The following is a 25543-nucleotide window of genomic DNA, read 5'->3' on the forward strand; positions in this document are numbered from 1 at the left end:
TTTGTGGTGGGGTGAGGCCCACCTTTGTGTGCTATTCGTGATTCTCGTCTTGATTATATATTTGGGTCGTTATGCTTAATGTTGTGTTATACATTGCTTTTTGTGGAAGGCTTGAGTTTGTGGTGTAACACCCCGACTTTCCGAAACGTCTAAACTTACTCGTATCTCCATGGAAAGACAAGGAGGGTGGGTAATAAATTAAGAATGATGTGGTATGTCCTATTTTAAGTGTTCAAGTGTTGCATCTCAAGTTTTGAAGTTAGGTAAGTGACAAAATAAAAGTTGGCGGAAGTTATCGTAAGTTCCTTCTTAAAGATTTCTCTCAAATTTGGGTCAAATGTCTTAGATATTTTCTCCGAATCTATAAAGAGTTATGGGGCCCACAAAGTATCGAATCGAAGGTCTACGAGGTGGGGCCCTAGGTCGGTGGAAAACTGCATATATCTTCTTCTTCGAATTTTTTCTTCATTTTTAAGCTAATAACTAGAGAAATTAGAGAAACCCATTTCTAGGATCAAGTGAAGTATAAATTTTCTCGACTTAAGTCCTTGACGAAAGTTGTTCTACGCATTGGGCTCATCATCGTGGTATAATTTGTTTTATCGATTTCGTAGCATATCACACTTTAGTGTTGTGACAGCAAGGGTTTGAATATATTTGAAGGTTTTGAGGCGTATTACGACCCTAAGATCGAGGTAAGACCCTTCTTTCATCGACTCTAGCTTTTATAAGCAGCAAATAGCAATTTGCGATGGAAATACATATCTTTTATTGTATTGTCATGGTATCTTTTATTTTGTGTGTTGATTATGGTCCTACCCTGTTGTAGTATCGAGGGAGTTATAAGTAAAAGTCGTTAGCCACGTGAATTTAGCAAAAAAGGTATGTTAAGGTTATTCCCTACTTACGACATGTTCCTTAATATACTTAATATACTTGTAGCGTTATTGTTGATTATTGGCTGCTCGAGTTGATCTAATCATCCCTTGTCGGGATTCTTATTCATTTAGTAGTGTCCCTATGTTGGACACGACTTAGAGGCTATTTGTACAGGTTGCTTATAACAAGATTGCTCGTTTTTAACGATTTGATTGTTATTGTTGCCCTTGAGGCTATTGTGGTTAGCTGCAGGAATGTGATTTATGCCTAGAAGAGCTATGTTCTGCCTACGGGGCCATATGGATAACTAAAATGGCTATATGTTGCCTACGGGGCTATATTGATGTCTAGCAGGGCTATGAGTTGCCTACAGGGCTATATTGACGCCTAAGAAGTCTATGGGCTTCCTACATGGCTATGTTGTTGCCTAAGAGGGCTATTAGTTCTATAAGCTATGTTGATACCTAAGAAAACTATGTGCTGCTATGGGACTATATTAATGCCTAAGAGGGCTATGTGATTGCCTACAAGTCTAGGGGACTATCGATAGGGGTATATAGACTGATTGGCACCTTTCGAGCTTATGGGGGCCTGAGTAGGTGGTCTTGTGTGCTATTTGTACCTGCCGAGCTTATGGGGGCTCTGTTAGGTTGTTGCTTTATTATTTTTGATAAATTTAGATTTATGAGCAGGTCAGTACACTTATCTTATCTTTGATTTATTTATCGGATTATTCCAGTATATTAAGATACTTGATCATAGCCTATTGCCTTTCATACTCTGTACATTATTTTGTATTGACGCCCCATTGCCTGGGGGCGCTGCATTCATACATGCAGGTCCTGACAGACGACTGAGTAGACCTCCTCAGCAACAGGATTGACTTTTATTCCGTTGACTAGCCCCTTTCCTCCGGAGCTGCCAGTGTTTGGAGGTTTGTTAGATTTTGTTATACATATTTTTATGGGTAGGCTGGGGCCCTATCCCGCCAATCGTTAATACTTTTAGAGGCTTGCAGACTAGTGTGGGGGGTTTATAACTACGTTATGGCCATGCTGGCCTAGTTTGTTGGTTTGCTGAAGCTTGTTGGTTGTGTCATGCGTTGTCTTGTTATATACATACTTTCAATTTTGGTATAGAGATCATGGTGGCCTTGACGGCCCAATCAGGACTTTTGTGCTAGTTGACAATTTCTTTATATGAACTCTTGGGAGTAGCTGTTTCTTTTGTAGATCTGTTGATAGGGGCCTTGCCGGCTGAGGGCTTAGTTTTAAGTCGATATATACTTGTTTGTTTTCTTAATTGCATGTGACTGCCATGCACTGGTAGCAAATGGTTCAGCAGGGTCGGCTCGGGCCTGAGTTTTGGCATTAGGATTCAGTTGCGCCCCTTGAATTTGGGGCGTGATATGTGGCTTCTTGCTTTTAATTAATAATGATTTTTTACCCTTCCAAATTTTTCGCCCACTCTTGTATGTACTTGAATGTGGCTGTTCTTTAGCAAATTTGAGTCCTAGTTTTGACCAATATTGATGACTCAAATAGTGCTCATAATCGAACGAATATGAATGTGCGGCTACGATGAGACCAAGTGAAGTTACATAGACGATATGTGAACTCTTTGCATCTCGTTATGACTAGCCAAGTATATAATTGATTCTCTTATGATGAACGTTGCACACTAGCGAAAGTGTGGAGTCTTGTTTGACTTTGGTGGCAATGCCTTGTGTGATGACCTTACTGTGAACCATGCATGATAACACCTAGAATTTGACCCGTTGGTCCGGTCGACTAAGCAAGGCTATCTCTTGATATGATCTAAGGCAACTTCGAAGAGTGTGAGCCACTTTGATATATACCTCTTTTGTAACCTACCTTGTGAGTGTGTGAACCTCTTTTGAACACCCATTGGTCCTTACCCTTCTTTTGAAGAAACTTGATAACATTGCCACCTTTTATTGACCCATTGCCCATATTCCTCATGATCTTATGGTTGATTGAATAGTCAACTTAGGCCAAAAGCCTAAGTTGGGGTGTGGTGAAAAGAAAAAAGCAAGTCAAGAAGTGCAAGGAAAGTCTCTTTTAACCCATGGTGTTGAGAAAAATGGAACCCCTTCATATAAAAAAGAAGAAGAGAAAAGAAAAGAATGAAAAAGAAAAAGTCATGGAATAAAGTTATGAAAATAGAAAAGAAATGGGGTTTCCGAACAATCCATGGAAAGTGAATAATGGGATGACTTATAAGCACTAAAAAAAATGATAAAAGAAGAGAAAAGGAAGTGTTGTGAATACCACATTTCATGAGGATAAAAGTCATTGAGCCTAAATGACAATACCTTTGCAAGCAACCCCATTACAAGCCTTGAAAAGACCTTTTTGATCTTGAGTGAGCTGAAGCAAAGGTTGATTGGAAAATAAGGGTAAACCTATAGGTGAAAGCATGCATTAAGTTCATCTTTGTGAGTGTGAGCGTTGCATTTGATTACAGAACTTTAAATGATTAAGCCATTATGTGTGAAAATGGAATCATTCTTTTGTGTGAGGGCATGTGAATACCTTTGTTGAGCTTGAACTTGCATTTGAAGCAAGTATAGTGAGCTTGAGAATCTTTGGTAATGGTGTGTCACAACTTGAGTCTTTGAGTACCCAATTGATCCTTGCATGAGTAATGTACATTCATGATTGAGTCTTGTGTAGCACTGTTTGAGACATCCTTTTTGAACTGCTGAACTTAAGTTTTACTTGAGGACAAGCAAAAGTTTAAGTTGGGGGTGTTGATGAGTCCACGATTTGGAGACATTTAGGGCTATATTTTGATTGAATTAGTGTCCTCAAATGCGTATTTTGTATCAATATCTGATGTAAATCCTTAAGTTTCAAGTATTTGACTTGAGAGACAAAGCATGGACATTATCGAGCAAAAAGGAACAAGGCGGCTGAAAGAAGGAAGAAAACACGGTCTGAAGATCGCCTAATCCATTAGGCGAGTCACCGAATGGCCTTAATCTCGCCTAATGTTCCAGTGTGTTGAGCCTTGAAGGAAAAGATCAATTTTGCAAGGAAAGGAAGCAGTCAGCGCATCACCAAGTAGTTCCACGATGCAATTCCCTGTCGCTCAATGAATCAAAACGCGAAGATGCTGAAGTCAAAAGCTGAATGGCGATGAACCAGACCAAAGGGTGGATCACCGAGTGTATCGTGATCTCGACTAACTGCGTCGAGTAGTCCTTCGCAGCACAAATTTTCAAACATGATAAATACTAGTTTAAATTGTTAGTTTATAATCTATCTAGAATCAAGTTGTAGATATTACTGAGACTTGGAATATTTTCAGTTTTTAGTTCTTAGAGTTTTTGGGAGACATTGTTCTTGAGCTTGAAGGTTTTGAAGGTTTTCAACTCCAAGAAATTGAAAGTGGGTATCCAAGTATCTTTATCTTCGACGTGTTTAAAGAAATTTTCTATCATACCCACTTGATGGAAACACTTGTTGGTATTGATTTCTATCACTTTTTCATATCTAGCTAAAACCCCAATTCTTAGGGTGTGATTTTGTGAATATGGGTTAAATTTCCTGTTGGGTATTGTTTAATGTTAGTCTATTTGTTGTTTAAATGTGATTTCGTTTAGTAGTTGTGTTTGAACTTAATGAGATTGTAGTTGCAAATACGATTTCATCTTAGTGTTTTTGGCTTGCGAGAAAGAGAGGTTTTAAAACTAAGACTACTAAATTAATAGTTGGTGGTTATCGGGTCGTCATGGGTTCAGCTCGAGAGAGTGAATCCTAGACCTTCTCCCACACATTCAGCACGAGAGAGTGAATGAGCTAAGGCGGAGGTTCTGCTTAAGTGTTGCAACTCGGTGTTCGAGAGAAACCGAGTTGATTCGGGGTAAGTTGCTCGAGAGAGAATTTACCCCTACTAAAGTATAGCCTAGTTACAAATATTTAGTGATTTACTATCAATAGCATTTACCCAATAGTATATTTTATCCCATATTCCTATCACATCCCAAGAATCACGTCTCCCTTATCTCGTCTCTTTATATTTTCGCTATTTTTGTCTTTTAGTTGGATACAAACCTCCCATTTGATAATTGACATCCATGTCACTATTAGATTTAGTATGTTTTTATTCGTTAATGTTTATAGCTATCACTAATTAGAACTTGATTTTATTTTTCTATTAATTCTTGCAACCACTACCTTGGGACTCGACCCCAACCCATTCGGTTGGGTTATATTACTGCACACGATCGTTGACACCTGAATAGGAAATCGTGTCTTTGATTACATCAAACATCAGGACTCACCATTGATACTGCTGAATACGGATCGGGAATAGCTACACGTGATCTAAATGTTGAGGATCTCAACCTATATCACGAAAAGATGTAGCGCAGAGTATGCGTTAGTACTTGAAAGGTATTGAGCATACAGGATAGGATGAAGTTGAACAAACATATAACTGAACCAGGCATTCTGAGCAATGATATAATCTGAACATGATAGAGATATTGAGATATACTGAATATGAAGTGAACTGAATACAGTGACCAAGTACATAACATGTTGAAAGTGAATACTGAGATATATCTGAGACCTGGTCAAATGCACTAGAATCTCACTGTGAGAGCTACTATTAACTGACATAAAACCATGTGAGCTAAAAGTGGAGTCCGATGTATACGCCCCCATCGAGAGGACCCAATATAACTTGCCAATGGTATAGAGGCATGACCGGTGTGATCAGTAAAACTGATGCCCATAGAGGGGACATATAAACCTACGGGGGCACGTAGTTCTAGGACTATGAGGGTGACTGACCCTAGTCCAACTCGGTGTTAAGCCTACTCCCAACTGGAAATGGGTACAATACAACATAACTGAAATATACTGAATAGCTTGTTATTCTGACATCCTAATTGAAAAATGCAACGTTAAGTACTGATAATGAAACATTTGAAAACTGAGGCATGTATATCTGTTTATCTGTCCTAGCTAGTGTAATTCATGAACTAAATTAATCTACACAACTAAGGTTCTAAAATTCATGCAAGGAACTAAGCAATAGTGTTACAACAACATGAAAATCTGATTAGGAATAGTCTAACAGCTAATCACAACAATTCTCTAGGTTCTAGAAACCCTAGGTCTAATCATGATATAAATAATCAAAAAGCTGACTGAATTCTAGGGACCTAGAGGATGAAAGGAACCCACTAGTGAAATCCCACATACCTGGTGATGAATTTCACGAAGAAATCTTTCAATTTCAGGGCTGGAACTGAAGAAGAATCGTTGCGTTCTTGGAGAGGGTTTGGTCGATTGTTTCTTCTCCTTTTGCTCTAGTTTGATCGATTTTTTGTGAATAAATTGACTAGGGTAAGTTCTGATTTAGTTACTAGGCTTCAACTGACAAAAACCACGTAGTTTAGGGGTTAAACGATCTAGTTTAGGTGTCCAACGCATAGGGGAAAATACCAAACAACCCTCACTTAAAATGTACCAAAGCCACAGACTGCCCCTAACCAACGGACCATGGATAGACCGAAGGTCTGTCCTGGCAGGGCGTCATTTGGCATCTAGAAGCTGAAAGTTGGGGGTCTAAACCACGGACCATGGTCTTACCTATGGTCCATAGGTCCAGACTTGGCTGGAATTTCTGGGGGCTATGGGGAGGGAGTTGAGGTGGCCAACCACGGACCCCGCCTACGGTTAGTGTGTCACCCTACGGTCTGTAGGTGGCCTCCGTTGGTGAAACATGCAACTTTTAAAAATCTGCATTTTGGTCTTTCTAGCATACGGGGTGTTACATTATCTCCCCCTTGGGAACATTCGTCCTCGAATGAAGAATAAACCAGTTGGGTATGGAGGGAAAGAGCTGCAATCCCTACCACTAAGTACTAGAAACTAAAATCAACTAAGTTCCAGGAACATGCAAATACGCTGAAAATGCAAGTATAACTGAAGGAACGTGATACTAAGACTGAATTTACGCAAGAGTAACTGAAAGACTGGAGAGGAACTATTACCTCAACCTGGAATGGAATCGGAAGAAAAGAGATGAGGATACTTGACCTTCATGGCTGCTTCTGTTTCCTAAGTATCTCCTTCTACGGACTGACTCCTCCACAAAACCTTAACTAAAGTGACTTCTTTGTTTCTCAACCTTAGAACCTGACAATCAAGAATTTCAACTGGCACCTCTTCATAAGTGAGACTATCCTTCACAGCCACACTTTCTAATGGTACTATAGATGTTGGATCACCCACACACTTCTTCAACAAGGAAATGTGAAAGACTGGATGGACTGTTGCTAGTTCTACTGGTAACTCTTACTCATAAGCCACTTTACCAACCCTTTTCAAGATCTTGTAAAGGCCTACATATCTAGGACTGAGCTTCCCTTTCTTGCCAAATCTCATCACCCCTTCATAGGTGACACTTTCAGGAAAACCCAATCATCGATTTGGAACTCCAAGTCCCTTCTCCTTACATCTGCATAGGACTTCTGACGACTCTGGGCTGTCTTAAGTCTATCTCTGATGAGCTGAACATTTTCCATTGCCTCATGAATTGATTCTGGCCCTATCAAGGCAACTTCACCTACTTCAAACCAACCAATTGGAGATCTACATCTATGCCCATACAATGCCTCATAAGGGGCCATCTGAATGCTAGAATGATAACTATTATTGTAGACGAACTCTATAAGAGGAAGGTGATCATCCCAAATGCCCTTGAAGTCAGTCACGCAAGCTATCAACATGTCCTATAAGGTATAAATGGTATGCTTTGTGGATGAAATATTGTGCTGAGATTTACCTGGGTACCAAGACTTTTCTTAAATGACTTCCAGAAATGAGAGGTAAACTGAGGACCTCTATTTGAGATGATAGACAAAGGAACCCCATGCAACTTGGCTATCTCATTAATGTAAAGCTTGGTGTAGTCCTCCATCGAATATGTAGTCTTGACAGCCAAGAAGTGAGCGGACTTAGTAACTCTGTCTACTATCACCCAAATGGAGTCATGATGTCTGAGAGTATGAGGTAAACCTGTAATGAAGTCCATGTTTATCACTTCCCACTTCCATGTATTAATATTAATTTCTTAAGTCATACCTCCTGGTTTGTGATGTTCTACCTTCACCTGCTGACAATTAGGGCACTTAACCACAAATCAGCTATATCCCTCTTCATGCCATTCCACCAAAAGAATTCATGAGGATCATAGTACATCTTAGTAGCACCTGGATGAATAGAATACCTGGAGTTATGGGCTTCTATAAGGATTTGTTGTCTCAACTCACCCACCTTAGGAACACATAAATGACCCTCGTAGCGAAGCACACCATCTCCCCATTGGGAGAAAACCTCAACTTTCTATTGATGAACTACACCCTTCAATTGAAGCAATATAGGATCATTGTCTTGTTTTTCCTTAACCTCCGCTACCAATGAAGATTCTGAGCCATTCTGAATTGTTACACCATCATCTGATATGTTCATAAGGCAAACTCCTAAGCAAGCAAATCAGTGAACATCCTTTGCTAATTCCTTCCTTTCTTCCTCAACATATGCTACACTACCCATAGATAGTCTGCTAAGAGCATCAGCTACTACATTGGCCTTACCAGGATGGTAAAGCACATTCATGTCATAGTCTTTGAGGAATTCAAGCCATTTCCTCTGGAAAGGATTCAACTCCTTCTGGGTGAACATATATTGAAGGCTATTATGGTATGTGAACACATCTACGTGAACACCATACAAGTAATGTCTCCAAATCTTTAGGGCAAATACTATGGCTGCAAGCTTGAGGTCATGAGTCGGATAGTTCTTCTCATGCACCTTAAGTTATCTAGAAGCATAAGCTACAACCTTACCTCGCTGCATCAACACACAACAAAGGTCGATTATGGATGCATCACAATAGATCACATAACTATCTAAACCCTCTGGTAGAGTCAAAACATAAGTTGTAGTCAACTTAGTTTTCAGTTCTGAGAAGGTCTTGTCACACTCATCTGACCACTTAAACTTAACAATTTTATGAGTTAGCTTAGTCAATGGAGAAGCTATAGATGAAAATCCTTCCATAAACCTTCTGTAATAACCAGCTAAGCCTAAGAAACCTTTTATATCTGTAGGAGAGGTGGGTCTGGGCCATTGCTTCACCGCCACTATTTTCTGAGAATCTACTCGAATCCCTTCGCTAGATACTATATGCCTAAGGAAAGCAACTGATTGTAACCAAAACTCACATTTGCTAAACTTAGCGAATAACTGGCGATATTTGAGAGTTTGCAGAACAACCCTCAAATGAGTCGCATGTTCTTCCTCATTCATAGAGTAAATAAGGAAATCATCAATAAAGACGATAACGAACAAGTCTAAATACTGCTTGAACACCCTCTTCATCAAATCCATGAAAGTTGTAGGAGCATTGTTAGTCCAAAAGACATAACTACAAATTCATAATGACCATACCAAGTTCTGAAGGCTGTTTTCGAGATGTCACTATCTCTAACTCTGAGCTGATGATAACTGGATCTGATGTCTATTTTCAAAAAATGACTAGCGCCCTAAAGTTGATCGAACAAGTCATCAATCCTGGGGATAGGGTACTTATTATTGATTGTGACTTTGTTCAACTGCCGATAGTCAATGCACATCCTAAGAGAACCATCTTTCTTTTTCACGAACAACACTGGTTCACCCCATGGGGAAATACTGGGTCTGATGAACCCCTTATCTAGAAGGTCTTTCAACTACTCTTTCAATTCCTTAAGCTCATCTGGAGCCATTCTGTAAGGAGGAATATTAATAAGCTAGGTATCTGGAAGGATATCAATTCTGAAGTCGATCTCCCTTTTGGGAGGAACTCTAGGAAGGTCTTCTGGAAACTCATTTACTACTGGAACTGACTAAAGAGTTGGGGTTTCGGAGCTCAAATCATTAACCCGAACTACATGATAGATTTACCCCTTGGAAATCATCTTTCTGGCCTTAAGGTAGGAAATTAATTGACCCATAGGCATTGAGCTATCACCCTTCCATTCTAAGACTGGTTCGCTAGAAAACTAAAAATTAACGATCCTAGTTCTACAATCGACTGAGGCATAATAGAAATTTAACTAATCCTTGCCTAGAATGACATCAAAGTCTACCATTTCGAACTCTAAAAGATCTTCTTAAGTGATTTATGAAAGACTATGACAGGGAAATTCTGTAAACCCATCTAGCTATAAATGGGTCACCAACTGGAGTAGAGACTGAGAAGGGTTCTAAGAGAGTTTCTGGACTAACACCGAAGTTCACTGCTATATATAGAGTTTCAAAGGATAGAGTATCACATGGATATAACAGAGCATAAACATCTAAATGAAAGACTCATAACATACCAGTAACCACATTAGGAGAATATTTATGGTCATGGCGAACCTGGAGAGCATACAACATGTTCTGGAGTTGACTGCCACTTGTACCAGTTGAAGTACCCTACTGAGTTGGGCGACCTGTTGGTGCTGCTGAAGCAATAGACTGAGCCCTATTGTTGTTACCTCCTTGTCCCTGATTAGAAGAAGGGAAATCTCTCAACATGTGACCAGTCTGACCACAACCTAAACATCATTCCTTGCCTACAAGACACTCGCTCGGATGGTTCTTACCATAATTTGGACAAGTTGGGTAGGTCATGTTACATGAAACACTCTCTTGAGATTTAGAGCCTGCTGTCCTACTTTTCTGATCCTGTCAAAACCTTGGGGATGGAGGATTAGATGATGAAGGTGCTGGAGCTGAAGACCTTTTTTGAAATTGCGAGCGATTTCCACCACCCCATTTCTGTTGAGAGTATTCATAGTTCCTTGTTCTAGCCTTTCTGTTGTCCTTAGATAGTTCTCTAAGCTTATCTCCCTTAACATGCTGAGCATGAGTCATGAGCCTAGAGATACTCATATCCTCCAATAACATAGCATTTCTACATTCTGTTTTCACCAAGTCAGATACCCCAAATAGGAACTTACTCATTTGTGTCATGGGATCGGCAACCATATGTAGAGCATACCTGGAAAGCTGGGTGAACTTAAGTCTGTACTCTTGGACTGACATAGAACCTTGTCTCAAATTCATGAATTCCTGAGCCTTAGCCTCCCTCAACCCTCTCGGGAAGAACCTGTCCAAAAAAATTTTGATAAAACACTCCCAAGTCACAAGAGTTGCATTCTTACCCCTGTTTTCCTTCCACTGCATGAACCAAATGTGAGCCACATCCTTCAGCTGGTAGGACACCAACTCTACCCTAATATTTACAGTCACTTACACCACTCCAAAGATTTTCTTGACCTCATCAATGAAGTTCTGGGGGTCTTCACCAACTTGCGACCCTAAAAACTCAAGCGGATTCATCAGAACAAAATCTCGGACCCTAGCTGCCACTAAGCCACCACTAGTATTTGCAGGAACTGGAACCTGCTGATTGTTCTGATTGGCTACACTCTTGCCCAAAAATTGGATAGCATTTCGAAACTCTGCATTCGAAACCTCATGGTCTGGGACGGGAGGAACTGCGTTAGCATTGCGGGCATTAGCATTCCTTGTGTAAGCTCTACGAGGAGGCATGATATGAAACGCAGAACATTGAGTTAGAAAAAGGATCATACCCATGCACGATAAGAATAACAAGAATGTGATGTTTTTCCTAAAATACTTCGTAGCCTCCCCCTCATAAGTGTGGCGAGGTTCACACCCATGAAAGGGACTCTACTTAGTACGGCTTTCAAACATCCTACGACTCTTAAACCTAGCTCCGATACCATGTTTGTCAAGCCCCGAGGCTACCCCCTTGATGTAAACACGGGACCTAGGATCATGAGTGACCCCAAGCTAACCCTGAGCTGGCATATCATAAGCATACTCAAACAACTGAACCAAAGATACTATGTGGAATCTTAAAACATGAGATAAACTAAAATGATGGGGAATACCCAATCTAAGTCAAAATATATAAATATTGAATAAGAGTTTAGATAATGTACTATAACTCAAATACTAAAGTTGAATCTGTCTATGTCTGAAATAAGCCTCTAACTGACTAGAGATGATGGGATATGCCCCCAGCTAACTCCAGTAAAAGCTGAAACTAAAATGAAAGACTGAAATATAAAAAACATGTCTATCATCCTCGAAGAATGAAGACTCACCACTCATACTATTGAATACGGATCGGGAACCGATCTACATGTGATCTGAATGCTGAGGACCTGAACCTACATCACAAAAAGATGTAGCGCAGAGTATGCGTCAGTACTTGAAAGGTACTAAGCATGAGGGATAGGATAAAGCTGAACAAACAAATAACTGAACAAGGCATATTGAGCAATGATATAATCTGAACATGATAAAGATACTGAGATATACCGAATACAATGACCAAGTACATAACATGCTGAAATTGAATACTGCGATAAATTTGAGACTTGGTCATATGCACTAGAATCTAATTGTGGGAGCTACTATTAGCCAACATAAAACCACGTGAGCTTAACATGGAATCTGATGTATACACCCCATTGAGAGGACCCAATATACCTTGCCAAGGGTATAGAGGCATGACTGGCGTGATCACTAAAATTAATGCCCACTCAGGGGAGTTATAAACCTACGGGGGCACGTAGTTCTGAGACTATGAGAGTGACTAACCCTAGTCCAACTCGGTGTTTAGACTACTCCCAACTGGAAATGTGTACAATACAACATAACTGAAATATACTGAATAGCTCGATATTCTGAGATGCTAATTGAAAATGCAACATTAAGTACTTATAATGAAACTTTTGAAAATTGAGGCATGTATATGTGTTTATGTGTCCTAGCTAGTTTAATTCTTGAACTAAACGAATCTACACAACTAGGGTTCTGAAATTCATGCAAGGAACTAAGCAACAGTGTTGCAACAACATGAAAATCTGATTAGGAATAGTCTAATAGCTAATCACAATAATTCTCTAGGTTCTAGCAACCCTAGGTCTAATCATGATATAAAAAATCAAGAATCTGACTGAATTATAGGACCTGGTGGATGAAAGGAACCCACTAGTGAAATTCCACATACCTGGTGACAAATTTCACGGAGAAATCTTTCGATTTCGGGGCTGGAACTGAAGAAGACTCGTTCTGTTCTTGGAAAGGGTTTGGTCGACTGTTTATTCTCCTTTTTCTCTAGTTTGATTGAATTTTTGTAAATGAATTGACTAGGGTAAGTTTTGATTTAGTTACTAGGCTTAAACTGACCAAAACGACATAGTTTAAGGGTTAAACGACGTAGTTTAGGTGACCAACGCATAGGGGAAAAGACCAAACGACCCTCACTTAAAATCTGCTAAATCCACCAATTGCCCCTCACCAACGAACTGTGGACTGATTGATGGTCCGTCCTGGCAGTGCATCGTTTGGTGTCTATGAGCTGAAAGCTGGGGGTCTAAACCATGGCCTGGACCATGGACCGTGGTCTAACCTACGTTATGTAGGCCCTGGCATAGGTCATGACTTGGCTGGAATGTTTGGGGGTTCTAGGGAGGGAGTTGAGTTTGCCAACCACAGACCTCACCTACGGTCCGTAGGTGTCCTCCATTGGTGACACCTGCAACTTCTGAAAATCTACATTTTGGTCTTTCTGGCATACGGGGTGTTACACTTTTGCTGCTGAAATATCAAGTGAATCAATAAAAATAAATTCCACCTTGCAGTATATATAAGAAAAACAATCATGCAGAGGATGATTGTTGGTTTATAAGCACCAGACCCAAGTGTTTTAATTACAAAAAGTTTGATCACCTTCAAAAGGATTGCCACTTTAAAGAGATCCAAGAAAACGTGGCACAAGAGGAACAAGAAAAAGAAACTCTTCTCTAATTAAGAGTTGGTAAAAGGTTAAAAAAAATGGAGTTGGTGGAAGAGCATCAACGAGAGTTGGAGAGAGAGTGTTCCAACACCAAAAACAAAAAAAAGAAGTTGGTGGGAAGGGCATCAATGAGAGTTGAAGAGAGAGTGATCCAATAACAACAAAAAAAACAAAAAAAAAAGGTGTTGGTGGGAAGGGCATCAACCTTGTAAGTTTGAGAGATGTGCTCCAACACAACCAAGAGAAAAAATATTGTGAGTTGGAGAGAAAGTGCTCCAACACTTGGAAGTTGGAGAGTAGTGCTCCAACACAACCAAGAAAAAAATATCATGAGTTGGAGAGAAAGTGCTCAACCACTTGGAAGTTGTAGAGAAGGTGTTTCAACACAAGCAAGAAAACAATAAATGATAATTGAAGAGCAGTACTCCAACAATTGATTATTGAAGAGAAGTACTTCAAAACAACAACAATGACAAGAAGAAAAAGGCAAGAGTATACAACGTTGAATTACAGGATAATGTTGAAATAATAATTCAAAGTTGGAGTAGGAATCCTAGGTTGTTTAGGATTTCTTATTTTGGTATTTATTTAATTAATGTCTAGTTATGATTTTTTTGTCCTAGTTCATATAGGATATATATTTTCTAGTCCTAGTTTAATTTGGTTGCTTACTATTATAAATATAGATGTCGTTAATTATTCTCAATATACAAAAATACATAGAAATTTACAAAAAATTCAAGATTTTATAAATAAAATATTTTCTTCAGTATTCTTTCACTATAGTGTTAAAATGATCATTTAGTATGCTCTTCGCTTGAATTAGTTGTACTTTTTTCCTAGAAAATTGTACTGTTTATGCATATTTTGTTTGAATGGACAAAAATGTCAGCTCTAGTATTATTAAACCCCTTTTCCTTTTAATTGCCAGCTGAATTCTAATTATATTGCATCTTACTATTCTGATTTCAGCTGCCACTTTCTGATACCTAACTTATCATTCAAGAGGGACTACTTGATCGGAAAATTATTTCTGAGTGACTCGAATTACTTAAAACTTGGAGTGCTTGCTCTCACAAAAAGACGATATATAGTTGTATCACTATCACTACATATTGCAACCTAATTGGTATGTCCACTTTTGAATCTAAGGACATTTTGATCATCTGAAAACCATGAAAAGAAATCAGAGGGAAACTACACACAAGTTTTTCCCCAATATGTCAGCCTTCAGCTTCTTGAAGTAGTTTCTTAGGAATAGTGAAAAGAAGTTCGACAAAGTTGGGCCAATGCCTTGAGCTCCATCTGATGCAAAACACTTTGAACATCCTAATAGCCTTACCAACTACATTGGAAAGTAATTTTCTTATTGGTATAATGAAGAAATAGTGGTTTATGTTAGAAAATAGCATACATAGTGGAAACATTCCAGAATCATACATCATACATAAATATAGACAACAATCATAAATATGTACCACATACAAAGTATGCTAAAAATTAACTCAAGGATTACCTCTTGAAGTGTGTGCAGATATCTTGAAGCAAATCCAGTTCTAACTATGTGGTCTTCTTAAGTGATCCCAAATTAACAATTGAACTCTCTTAATACTTGGGAAGGCAAGTATTGTATAAGAAACTAAATATCTTTCTGATTTCATGTAACAAGAGACTTCATCCAATACTAAGTGTCAACGATAGTTAGTTAGTAATATAACCCAACTAAGTGAGTTCGGGTCGAATCCCACATTGAGTGGTACGTACTTGAGGATCAATAGAAAAACATGAATATGTTCAAGTCAATCATAGGTAAAGAAAAAATTACGAATAAAAGCATGGTTCAAGTTTGGGGTGCACAAGTGTCAAATAACAGGGGGTTTTGATTGTAATTATCAACTACAACAGCAAATAACACGAAAATAACAAGTATAGAGACGGATTCTTGGGATGTGATTGGATTATGGGCTAAGGTAGACAAATGGGTGATTGCAACTGATAGTAAATAGTTGTACATTACTGAATAAGCTAGAATTTAGTGCTGATAAACTTTCTCTCGAACAATTTACCCCGAATCAAATTAGTTTCTCTCGAACACCAATAAGCAGCAATTAAGAACAGCATACGCTTTAGTCCATTCACTCTCTCGAGATGAATGTGTGGAAAAGGGTTTAGGATTCACTCTCTCGAGTTGAACCCATGACAATCCAATACCCATAGACCGTCAAATCAATAATCTTGGTTTTAAAACCTCTCTCTCGAGCATGCCAAAAACACGAAATACCTGAAAATCAAGGATTTACATCATTTATTGGCACAAAATATGCATTTGAGGACACTAAATCTATTAAAATAAAGCCCTAAATGAGTCCAAATTGTGGACTCATCAACACCCCCAACTTAAACTTTTGCTTGTCCTCAAGTAAAACTCAAGTTAAGCAGTTCAAAAAAGATGTCTCAAACAGTGCTACACAAGACTCAATCATGAATGCACACAAAAAGACTCAACTTAATCATGCAAGGATCAATTGTGCACTCAAAGATTCAAGTTGTGACTCACCATTATCAAAGATTCTCAAGTTCACAATACTTGCTTCAAATGCAAGTTCAAGCTAAACAAAGGTACTCAAATGCCCTCACACAAAGAATGATTCCATATTCACACACAATGGTTTACAATTTAAAGCTCTGGAATCAAATGCAACACTCACACTCACAAACATGAACACAATGCATGATTTCACCCATATGTTTGCCCTTATTTTCCAACCAACAATTGTTTCAGCTCACTCAAGATCAAAAAGGTCTTTTCAAGGCTTGTAACGGGGCTGAGTGCAAAGGTATGGTCATTTAGGCTCAATGGTTATAATCCTCATTAAATGTGGTGTGAAGAACACTTTCTTTAATTTTCTTCATTATTTTCATCCGTGCTCACAAGTTACCCCATTATTTACTTTCCATGGACTATTGAAAACCCCATTTCTTTTTGCATTTTCCCAACTTTATTCCACAACTTTTTTTTTCATTCTTTTTCTCTCTTTTTTTTTGTATGGAGGGTTTCCATATTTCTCAAAATCATGGGTCAAGGGGACTTATTTGCATCTATTGATTTACCTTCTCTTTTCACCACAGCCCCAACTTAGGCTTTTGGCCTAAGTTGGCTATTCAAACAAACCACAAATCATGAGGATTATGGGTAATGGATCAAGAAAGGTCACAATTTCATCAAGTTTCTTCCAAGAAAAGGTTAAGGCTCAAAGGGTGTTCAAGCGGAGTTCACACACTCACAAGGTAGGCCACAAAAAGAGGTATAATGTCAGATTGTTTCACACTTTTTAAAGTTGTCTTAGATCATATCAAGAGATTGCATCACTTAGTCAACCAAACCAATGGGGAAAATTCTAGGTGTCCTCACACATGGTTCACGGTAAGCTCATCACACACAAGGCATTGACACCAATGTCAAACAAGACTCCACACTTTCGCTAGTGTGCAATGTTCATCACAAGAGACTCAATCAATACTTGGCTAGTCACAACGAGATGCAAAAAGTTCACATACTATCTATGCAACTTCATGTGGCCTCATCGTAGCCGCATATTCATTTTTGTTCGATTATGAGCAATATTCAAGTCATCAGTATTGATCAAGACCGATACTCAAATTTGCAAGAGAACATCCACATTCAAACACAAACAAGAGGTGGCACACAATTTTTTAGAGGGGTCCAAACATCATTTGCAATTAAAAACAAAGAGCCACAAGCTCAATCATCCACATAATACAGTATTAACACAATTTAAAGCTCAAAAACCCAAATATATACACAGAATAATCATCACAAAAGGTGGGCCTCACCCCACCACAAATAAAAAACATTTGTCCTCAAATGCAAGCAAAATAATATCCAAGAGTCAAAATAAACTAAGACAGAGAGGGAGGTAAAGAGGGATCATGTCTAAACAGTCGCTCCATCTGTCAGGGCATCAGTGCCCGGTGTAGTGCTTGGGACTTGGGCATCAGTGCTCGGAGTCACCTAAGAAGGACAAGCTCCACTGGACCCACCCATGGATGTCTATGTCAGCAATGTTTGGACCACCTACTGCACAATCGTCTCCCCAAGATCTGGCAAATCTCCATATATTCTCTCCTCCCTTATCTCTATCAGCTCGTCCTCGATCTCTGCCTCAGACTCATTAATTGTTGTACCATCCCTATGTATATCTATGGTGGTAGTTAGAGGAATCTTTGAAGTATCAGGAGCGTCTACATCATCAGTAGCCTCCAGTAATGAAGTGAAGTCAGTAGACTTTAGATAGTCTACGTCATTTCTCAAATTTGCTACTACAGCTTTCAAAGTTGTCACCTCGGAGGTCTCCCCCTGCTTGTCTTCACAAGCCTCAACTCTCGTGGTAAGAGTGTCAATGGAAGTCTGAAGGGGGGTTAGTGCAACAATGATGGCACTCTCAATCATCCATGGAATGGATCTCTAAAGTCGGGTCGCCCTCACATCAGCTGAATAGGCCAAGTGTCCCATCTTCAGGATCATTGCCTGAGTAATCTTAGCGGGCTGGGACGAAGTAGAGGCACCCGAGGCCTGTGAAGAAGAAGAAGAAGGGGCAAATGTACCTGAAGGCCTGGAGGCCGGAGTATGCAAAGATGCCTCTGCAGGTATCGAATCAATATCCATCTCCAGGGATGTATCCATCGGAGCTGCCCTCCTCCTGTCAGCCTCCTCTCGAGTGTACTCGGCCTCAATGCGCCAGATGTCAGTAGAGGATGAAAGGGTAACCTCAGTATCTCTCGCATCATCCCGGGGTACTCCGGCATGCCTACACAACTCAATGATCAGGACTGGGAATGGTAGAGACGTCTGCCTCTGCTTGGCCCTCATGGCCATCTCTTGCTCAATGATAAGTCCCAAGTTGAGCCGTCTCTTCGCTAAGATAGATCCCAAACAAGTTGCCTTCACATGTCGGAGGATGGATTCATTCTGTGAAGGCATTATGGAGCTGCTGATGAATCTGAAGCAATACCGGGCAGCTACATTCAAATCCTTCTTCTCGATCTGGACTGCCGCCTCTATCCACCTCAGGGTGACGTCAGAAAGAAGGGGGCAAGCCAACCCTTCAAGTAATCCAGAGACTAGCTATCGCCAAGCCCTCATAATCATGCTCAAATCCGGTGGCTCTCTCAAGGATAGCGTTTATGATATCGCTGCAGCATACAACTTCCACACCTCAAACCTGACCGACTTAACCAGTCTAAACTCGCTGGCTTTCTTCTTGCTCTTCGGGACCAAGTCACCATACACTGTATAGAATTCTCGATCCCACAGAGGAATATAGGGACCTCAAGGCCTCGTGAAAATCTGAAATTTGTGCCACTGCAGTATCTCCCTCACACTTGAGTATCTTCCCTCTAGGCCCTCCGTAGATAATAACTTCTACTCGGGGATAGTTCACAATCCATCACCTTTTAACCTTTTGAAAAGTCTGGGAGGGGGAACGACTAGTGGCACAAAAGCCACAAGAGGTGCCGGAGCTGGTACTGAACATGCTAGGGTGGAAGCTGAGGGGACTCTAGCTGAGTCAGGGTTAGATCTAGCCCGGATCTCAGCCCGCCAGGACTGTAAAGGCTGGTCATCCTCAAGATCAGATAAAGCAGCTCGAGAGTCAGCATCCACTTTTTCAACTGTGGGTCTATTGCCTCTGCTCTGACCTCCAGTTGGAGGCTCTTGTCTTCCTCTTTTGGGAGGATTTGATCCCTCTTCACTAATTATGATACCCCGTGCTCTTTTTTGGGGTGGCAAGTCGATGTTTGTCCTTACCATGTCTGCAAAAACATCGGGATAAAGTTAAAAACAATTTAATCAAAAACACAGAAAAACAATTGCAGACAAACTCGCCGAACCGGTTAGCAAGCAAGGATTAGCCCGCCGAAAGTTAAAGTGCAATTAAGGTTCAGGGATGCAGACAAAGGGGGATGAAAAAGAACTATCGGTGAGTCGCCGAGTATTTTTGGTGACCTCAAGCTTCTCGCCGAAAGTTACAGAACCAAACTACTCATTTAGCATGAAATTAAAGGCGAGATGGGGAACTTCGGCGAACCGCCAAGTGGTTTGGTGATCTCAACCCAGCTCGCCAAACGACCCAACGTGCCTAATTTCAACCCAACTTCTCAAATTCAATCCTGCAATCCCCTCAAACAAAATCAAAACACACACTTATCAAATTAAGCTCAGACCGAATACACCCATGCCCCCGGGATACTAAGACTTCTCCCGGTTTGGCCAAATTTAGCCATTTGACGACTTTTGCCCTTAAGAATGACATCAACCGCTACATCATTGGGCAACATACGTCATTTGGCATAAATACGGGATACTAGACTTCACCTGACTAGACCCAACAACATGCAAGCACAACCCCACAAATTTTAACCAATTTTAAGGCACAAAATCACTGGAACTCAATAGTATAAACATTACGGGAAAGATTTTCAAATTAACACAGGCACATACACAAACAGTTAAGATCAGACAGGCCCAGCACACATCATTAAGATCAAATTACTAGCAAATGAGTACAAATTGCTATAAATAAACTCGAGTTTCGGAAAACCAATCTTAGATGTCGAATAATCAAGATTGAAATGTTAGACGGCAAAGTAATCTACTTCGAACACACAATGAACGACTCAAATACGATAAAAATGCAGGAAATAAAGGAAATACTTTGCGGGTGTGAGTTTTGGAGGAAGATCAAAACTGAGGGAAAGTGAAAGAGTTTAAAAGTTTAAACCTTTGGCTTTTAAAAACCATCCAGTTCTCGTCAATTCGACGACATTAGTTTTGCTCGCCGACCTACATTTACCTCGCCGAGTTTTACAGGACCTCCAGTTAATGTAGGGGTCCAAACGCCGGACTAGATCGCGTTCGCCGATCTGGTCGGCGATTTTCCAAGTAGCTCCTGGGCTCGCTAAAAGTTTTACAAAGTCCAATTTAATATTGTCTTGAGTCCAACGGCGGTCTAGGTTGGGTTCGCCGACCACTTTAGCAATGCACCGACTAGACTATCAGCTCTCCAACCTGCACTTTCCAAACACCTCCCACACTCTGACCTGCACAATCACACATCATTATTTCTAAATAAAAAATAAAGCGATAAAACCTTGGGTTGCCTCCCAAGAAGCGCCTTAGTTAACGTCGTGGCACGACATAGTTCCTACTTAATATTGTTTTGTGGGGTAGAGACGAGACAACACATGAACAATTTGGGTCTCCAACAGCTGAACAGATATGGAATGGGAAGCAGTCATCTCATTCAACAGTGAAACATTCTCTTTTATCTCATTCAACACTTAGTCGTGATTTTTGAGTTCGTGAAGATAAGTGAGAGTATTTCTTCTATCTGTCCACCCTCGTACACCTTGGGTTTCATACGCTCGTGAGAGGGAATGTACCGGCATTTCTTTTTGTCCGATTCTTCCAATTCCATGATATTTTTGGCCACTAGATCCATCTAAGTCAACAGTATGGCCAAAATCTGGTCCTTTTCAGTCTCCTTGCTGGTCTTGGCCATGTGATCAAGGAGATGTGTTGCTATTGCATAGAGTAGCCGTGAGAAACCCCTCGGAGACATTTGGTCAGCTACTCCTCTGTTTTCTTGACCAAGACCTCTATAAAAGCAGTCCAATAGCTTGTTATCTGAGATTCCATGAGTTGGGCACTGCATCAATAGTGACTTAAATCTCAGGCACAACTCATGGATTGACTCACCCTCTATTTTCCTGAAACTTAGGATGTTATCCCTAAGAATCATCATTCTCATAGAAGAGAGAGGTCTATTTGGTCACCATTGCTACAAGACATGATTCTTAGGGATAACATCTCTCATAGAAGAGAGAGGTCTATTTGGTCACCATTGCTACAAGACATGCTCCGTCATTCTGCTCAAAACAGCAACACACAAACCAATGGTTAAAATTAAGTAAGTTCAACTATGACTAACAAAAATAAAGTTCAACTTAACTAAAAATTCTCAAACAACACCACTCCCTGGTAGCGGTGCCATTTTGATTTTACATATTAGGACACTTCATCCAATACAAAGTGCCAACAATAGTTAGTTAGTAATATAACCCAACTAAGTGAGTTGTGGTCGAATCCCACAGTGAGTGGTACGTACTTGAGGATCAATAGAAAAGCATGAATATGTTTAAGTCAATCATAGGTAAAAACATTTACAAATAAAATCATGGTTCAAGTTTGGGGTGACACAAGTGTCAAATAACAGGGGGTTTTGATTGTAATTATCAACTACAACAGCGGTGCCATTTTGATTTCACATATTAGGACACTTCATCCAATACAAAGTGCCAACGATCGTTAGTCAGTAATATAACCCAACTAAGTGAGTTGGGGTCGAATCCCACAGTGAGTGGTATGTACTTGAGGATCAATAGAAAAGCATGAATATGTTTAAGTCAATCATAGGTAAAAACATTTACAAATAAAATCATGGTTCAAGTTTGGGGTGACACAAGTGTCAAATAACAGGGGCTTTTGATTGTAACTATCAACTATCAACAACAGCGGTGCCATTTTGATTTCACATATTAGGACACTTCATCCAATATAAAGTGCCAACGATCGTTAGTCAGTAATATAACCTAACTAAGTGAGTTGGGGTCAAATCCCACAGTGAGTGGTACGTACTTGAGGATTAATAGAAAAGCAAAAATATGTTTAAGTCAATCATAGGTAAAAACATTTACAAATAAAATCATGGTTCAAGTTTAGGGTGACACAAGTGTCAAATAACAGGGGGATTTTGATTGTAATTATCAACTACAACAGTAAATAACACAAAAATAGCAAGTATAGAAACGGGTTCTTGGGATGTGATTGGATTATGGGCTAAGGTAGACAAATGGGTGATTGCAACTGATAGTAAATAGTTGTAAATCAGTGAATAAGCTAGACTTAAGTGATGATAAACTTTCTCTCAAACAATTTACCCCGAATCAAATTGGTTTCTCTCGAACACCAATAAGCAGCAATTAAGAAAAGCCTACGCTTTAGTACATTCACTCTCTCGAGATGAATGTGTTGAAAATGGTTTAGGATTCACTCTCTCGAGCTGAACCCATGACAACCCAATACACACAGACCATCAAATCAGTAATCTTGGTTTTAATACCTCTCTCTCGAGCAAGCCAAAAACACGAAGGTAGAGTTGCATTTACAACTACAACCCTTTAGATTAAGCCACAATTATTGAATGAAATCACTTTTAAACAGCATTTAAACTATCAATTAACAATACCCAGTAGCTAAATCAAACCATAATCACACCCCAAGAATTGGGATTTTAGCTAGAATCATTAAAAGATAGAAATCGTTAACAAATTGTGTTTCCATCAACTGGGTTAGATTAATTTCGGCTTTACAAAGGTCAAGGTTGAAGAATCTCAAAGACCCACTTCCAATTTCTCAAAAATGGAAATCTTCAAACCTTCAAAGCTAAGGAAAATATTGTCTCAATACTCTCAGGTCTAAGCTCAAAACTTCAAAACTAATAATTATGATTCTATAATGAAAACTAGATACTAAACTAAGAATTTAAAAATGTATTTATAGTCGCCAAAAATGTGATGCGAAGGACCATTCGGTGCAATAAGTCGGGATAGCCAATCCACTCGGTGATCCGCCCTATGGTCAATTTCATCGTCTTTTTGCTTTGGCCTTCAGCATCTTCAAGTTTTGTAACTTTGGGAGATCTAGCACTGCATCCCGTAATCGTTGGTGACTCGCCGACTGCTCCTTTCTATCGTCGACTTGATTTTCTCCTTCATGGCTTGGCACACTAGAACTTTAGGCGAGATCATGGCCATTCGGCGACTCGCCCAATGGGTTAGGTGATCATCAGGCCTTCTTTTCTTCGTTCTTTCAACTGCCTTGTTCCTTTTTGCTCATTAGTGTCCATGCTCTGTTCCTCAATCCAAATACCTGAAAATCAAGGATTTACATCAGTTATTGGCACAAAATATGCATTTGAGGACACTAAATCTATTAAAATAAAGACCTAAATGAGTCCAAATCGTGGACTGATCACTTTCTAGGTTAGAAATATCCCTACTTATAGAAATTTCTTCTCAATCCAAAAAGGAAAATAAAGTATAAGCCATTTTCCTTCAAGAAAAGAAACACATATTTATTTTCTTTCTAGAAGAGAAAAAATACATGTTACTTTTCCCTTTTTTTTCCTTGAAAATAGGATTATGAGTTCTAGTAAAATATGGGCACTATAGGGACCACATAATTAATTATTGAGACTTCCTATTATGTAAATAATTCCAAAAATTAATTTAAATTATTCTTACCATAATAAATTACAAATCATTTCACTTAAAAATTGTATTTGCACTCATCCATTTATATTTCGAATTTCTCCATTAAATACTTATGTAATTTCTCATGTTCAGATAACAAATACTAATCAATAAATTAAATTACTGATTAATTTAATTCAATGATTAATTTTCTTTGGAGTAATATTTAACTTATTTCATGTGTCAGATTCATACATCTGTCGGCCGGGTTTACACATGAAAACTAATATGTTTCTCATAAAAAGGTATATCATCAATCTCTACAGGCGACATGAACTCCATTAACTAACTGTTTCAGCGATATATATATTATTATCATCCAATCTACCAGGCATATTGATCCATCTCAAATCTCACCTTTTAATAAATCAAAATGATAATTAATATATACTGGTCATAATCGTTATATCAAGATTGAGAATATAAGTGCATTTAATAGTTTAGAGAATATGTTTATATCATTCACTCTAAAACATATATCTCTACTTATTCATGTTCAATACATACAAAATGCACTAGCACGAGAAGTTAGAACTATACCATTCTCATAATCAAGATAGATTACATTTAATATCGTACTATAATATTTCTTATGGTTTGTCCAATTTTTCATCTACAATTGTGCACTATAACTTTTAACTCATAAGAACCGATGATTTAATCTTATGTGTATAAGCTTAAGCTATATACACCAAATCATCTACTATATAAGCTGAGGATAAATGTATGATAAATTGATCTATTTTATGTAACACTTTATTGAATTGGATAAATAAATAAACAATTGTTCAATAAATAATAGTATACCAAAATGCATGGTTAATGATATATGCTAACAATATCCCACTTAGACTCATAACCTTGTACCTCCAACTCTAACACCCATTCCTTCAACATGCCTATCAAAAGACTTCTGCGGTAAAGCTTTTGTGAAAGGATATGTCAGACTATTCTCTGATGCAATCTTCACAACCATCTCTTAACTATGTCTTGAATCAAATGGTACTCACGCTCAATGTTCTTTGCCTTCTAATGACATCGTAGTTCCTTTGAATTTGTAACCACAATTATCACAAAACATTGTGAGTGGCGCTTTTATCGCAGGAACAACCACAAGTCTTTCAGAAAGTTTTTGAGCCATACTGCCTCCTTATCTGCCGCAGAGGCTACTATATATTAAGCTTTCATGGTGGAATCAAGGACACATGTGTGTTTGATGCTCCTCCAAATAATGACTCCACCTCTTAAAGTAAACACATTTCCTGAGGTCGACTTTCTAGAGTCTATATCAGACTGAAAATCTAAGTTCGTGTACCCTATGGGCACCAACTCATTTGAATGATAGACTAGCATGTAATTCCTAGTC

The 25543-nt window shown here is 39.1% G+C and overlaps 1 protein-coding gene across 1 annotated transcript; it reads right to left on the reverse strand.

Annotated features, from left to right (window-relative positions):
* Positions 1-17881: 17881 nt before the first annotated feature.
* LOC125835012 (uncharacterized) lies at positions 17882-18256 on the reverse strand. The gene has a single exon (XM_049514150.1). The coding sequence runs from the start codon at positions 18254-18256 to the stop codon at positions 17882-17884; it is 375 nt and encodes a 124-aa protein (XP_049370107.1).
* Between the last annotated feature and the right edge of the window lie 7287 nt (positions 18257-25543).

Source organism: Solanum verrucosum, unplaced genomic scaffold (genome assembly GCF_900185275.1).
Source record: "Solanum verrucosum unplaced genomic scaffold, falcon-dt-bn FXZP01000058.1, whole genome shotgun sequence".
Classification (NCBI taxonomy): Eukaryota; Viridiplantae; Streptophyta; class Magnoliopsida; order Solanales; family Solanaceae; genus Solanum; species Solanum verrucosum.

What these genes read in the sequence shown, in the direction of transcription:
- LOC125835012 (XM_049514150.1), bottom strand. Translation starts at nt 18,256, where the DNA reads ATGATTGAGAGTGCCATCATTGTTGCACTAACCCCCCTTCAGACTTCC.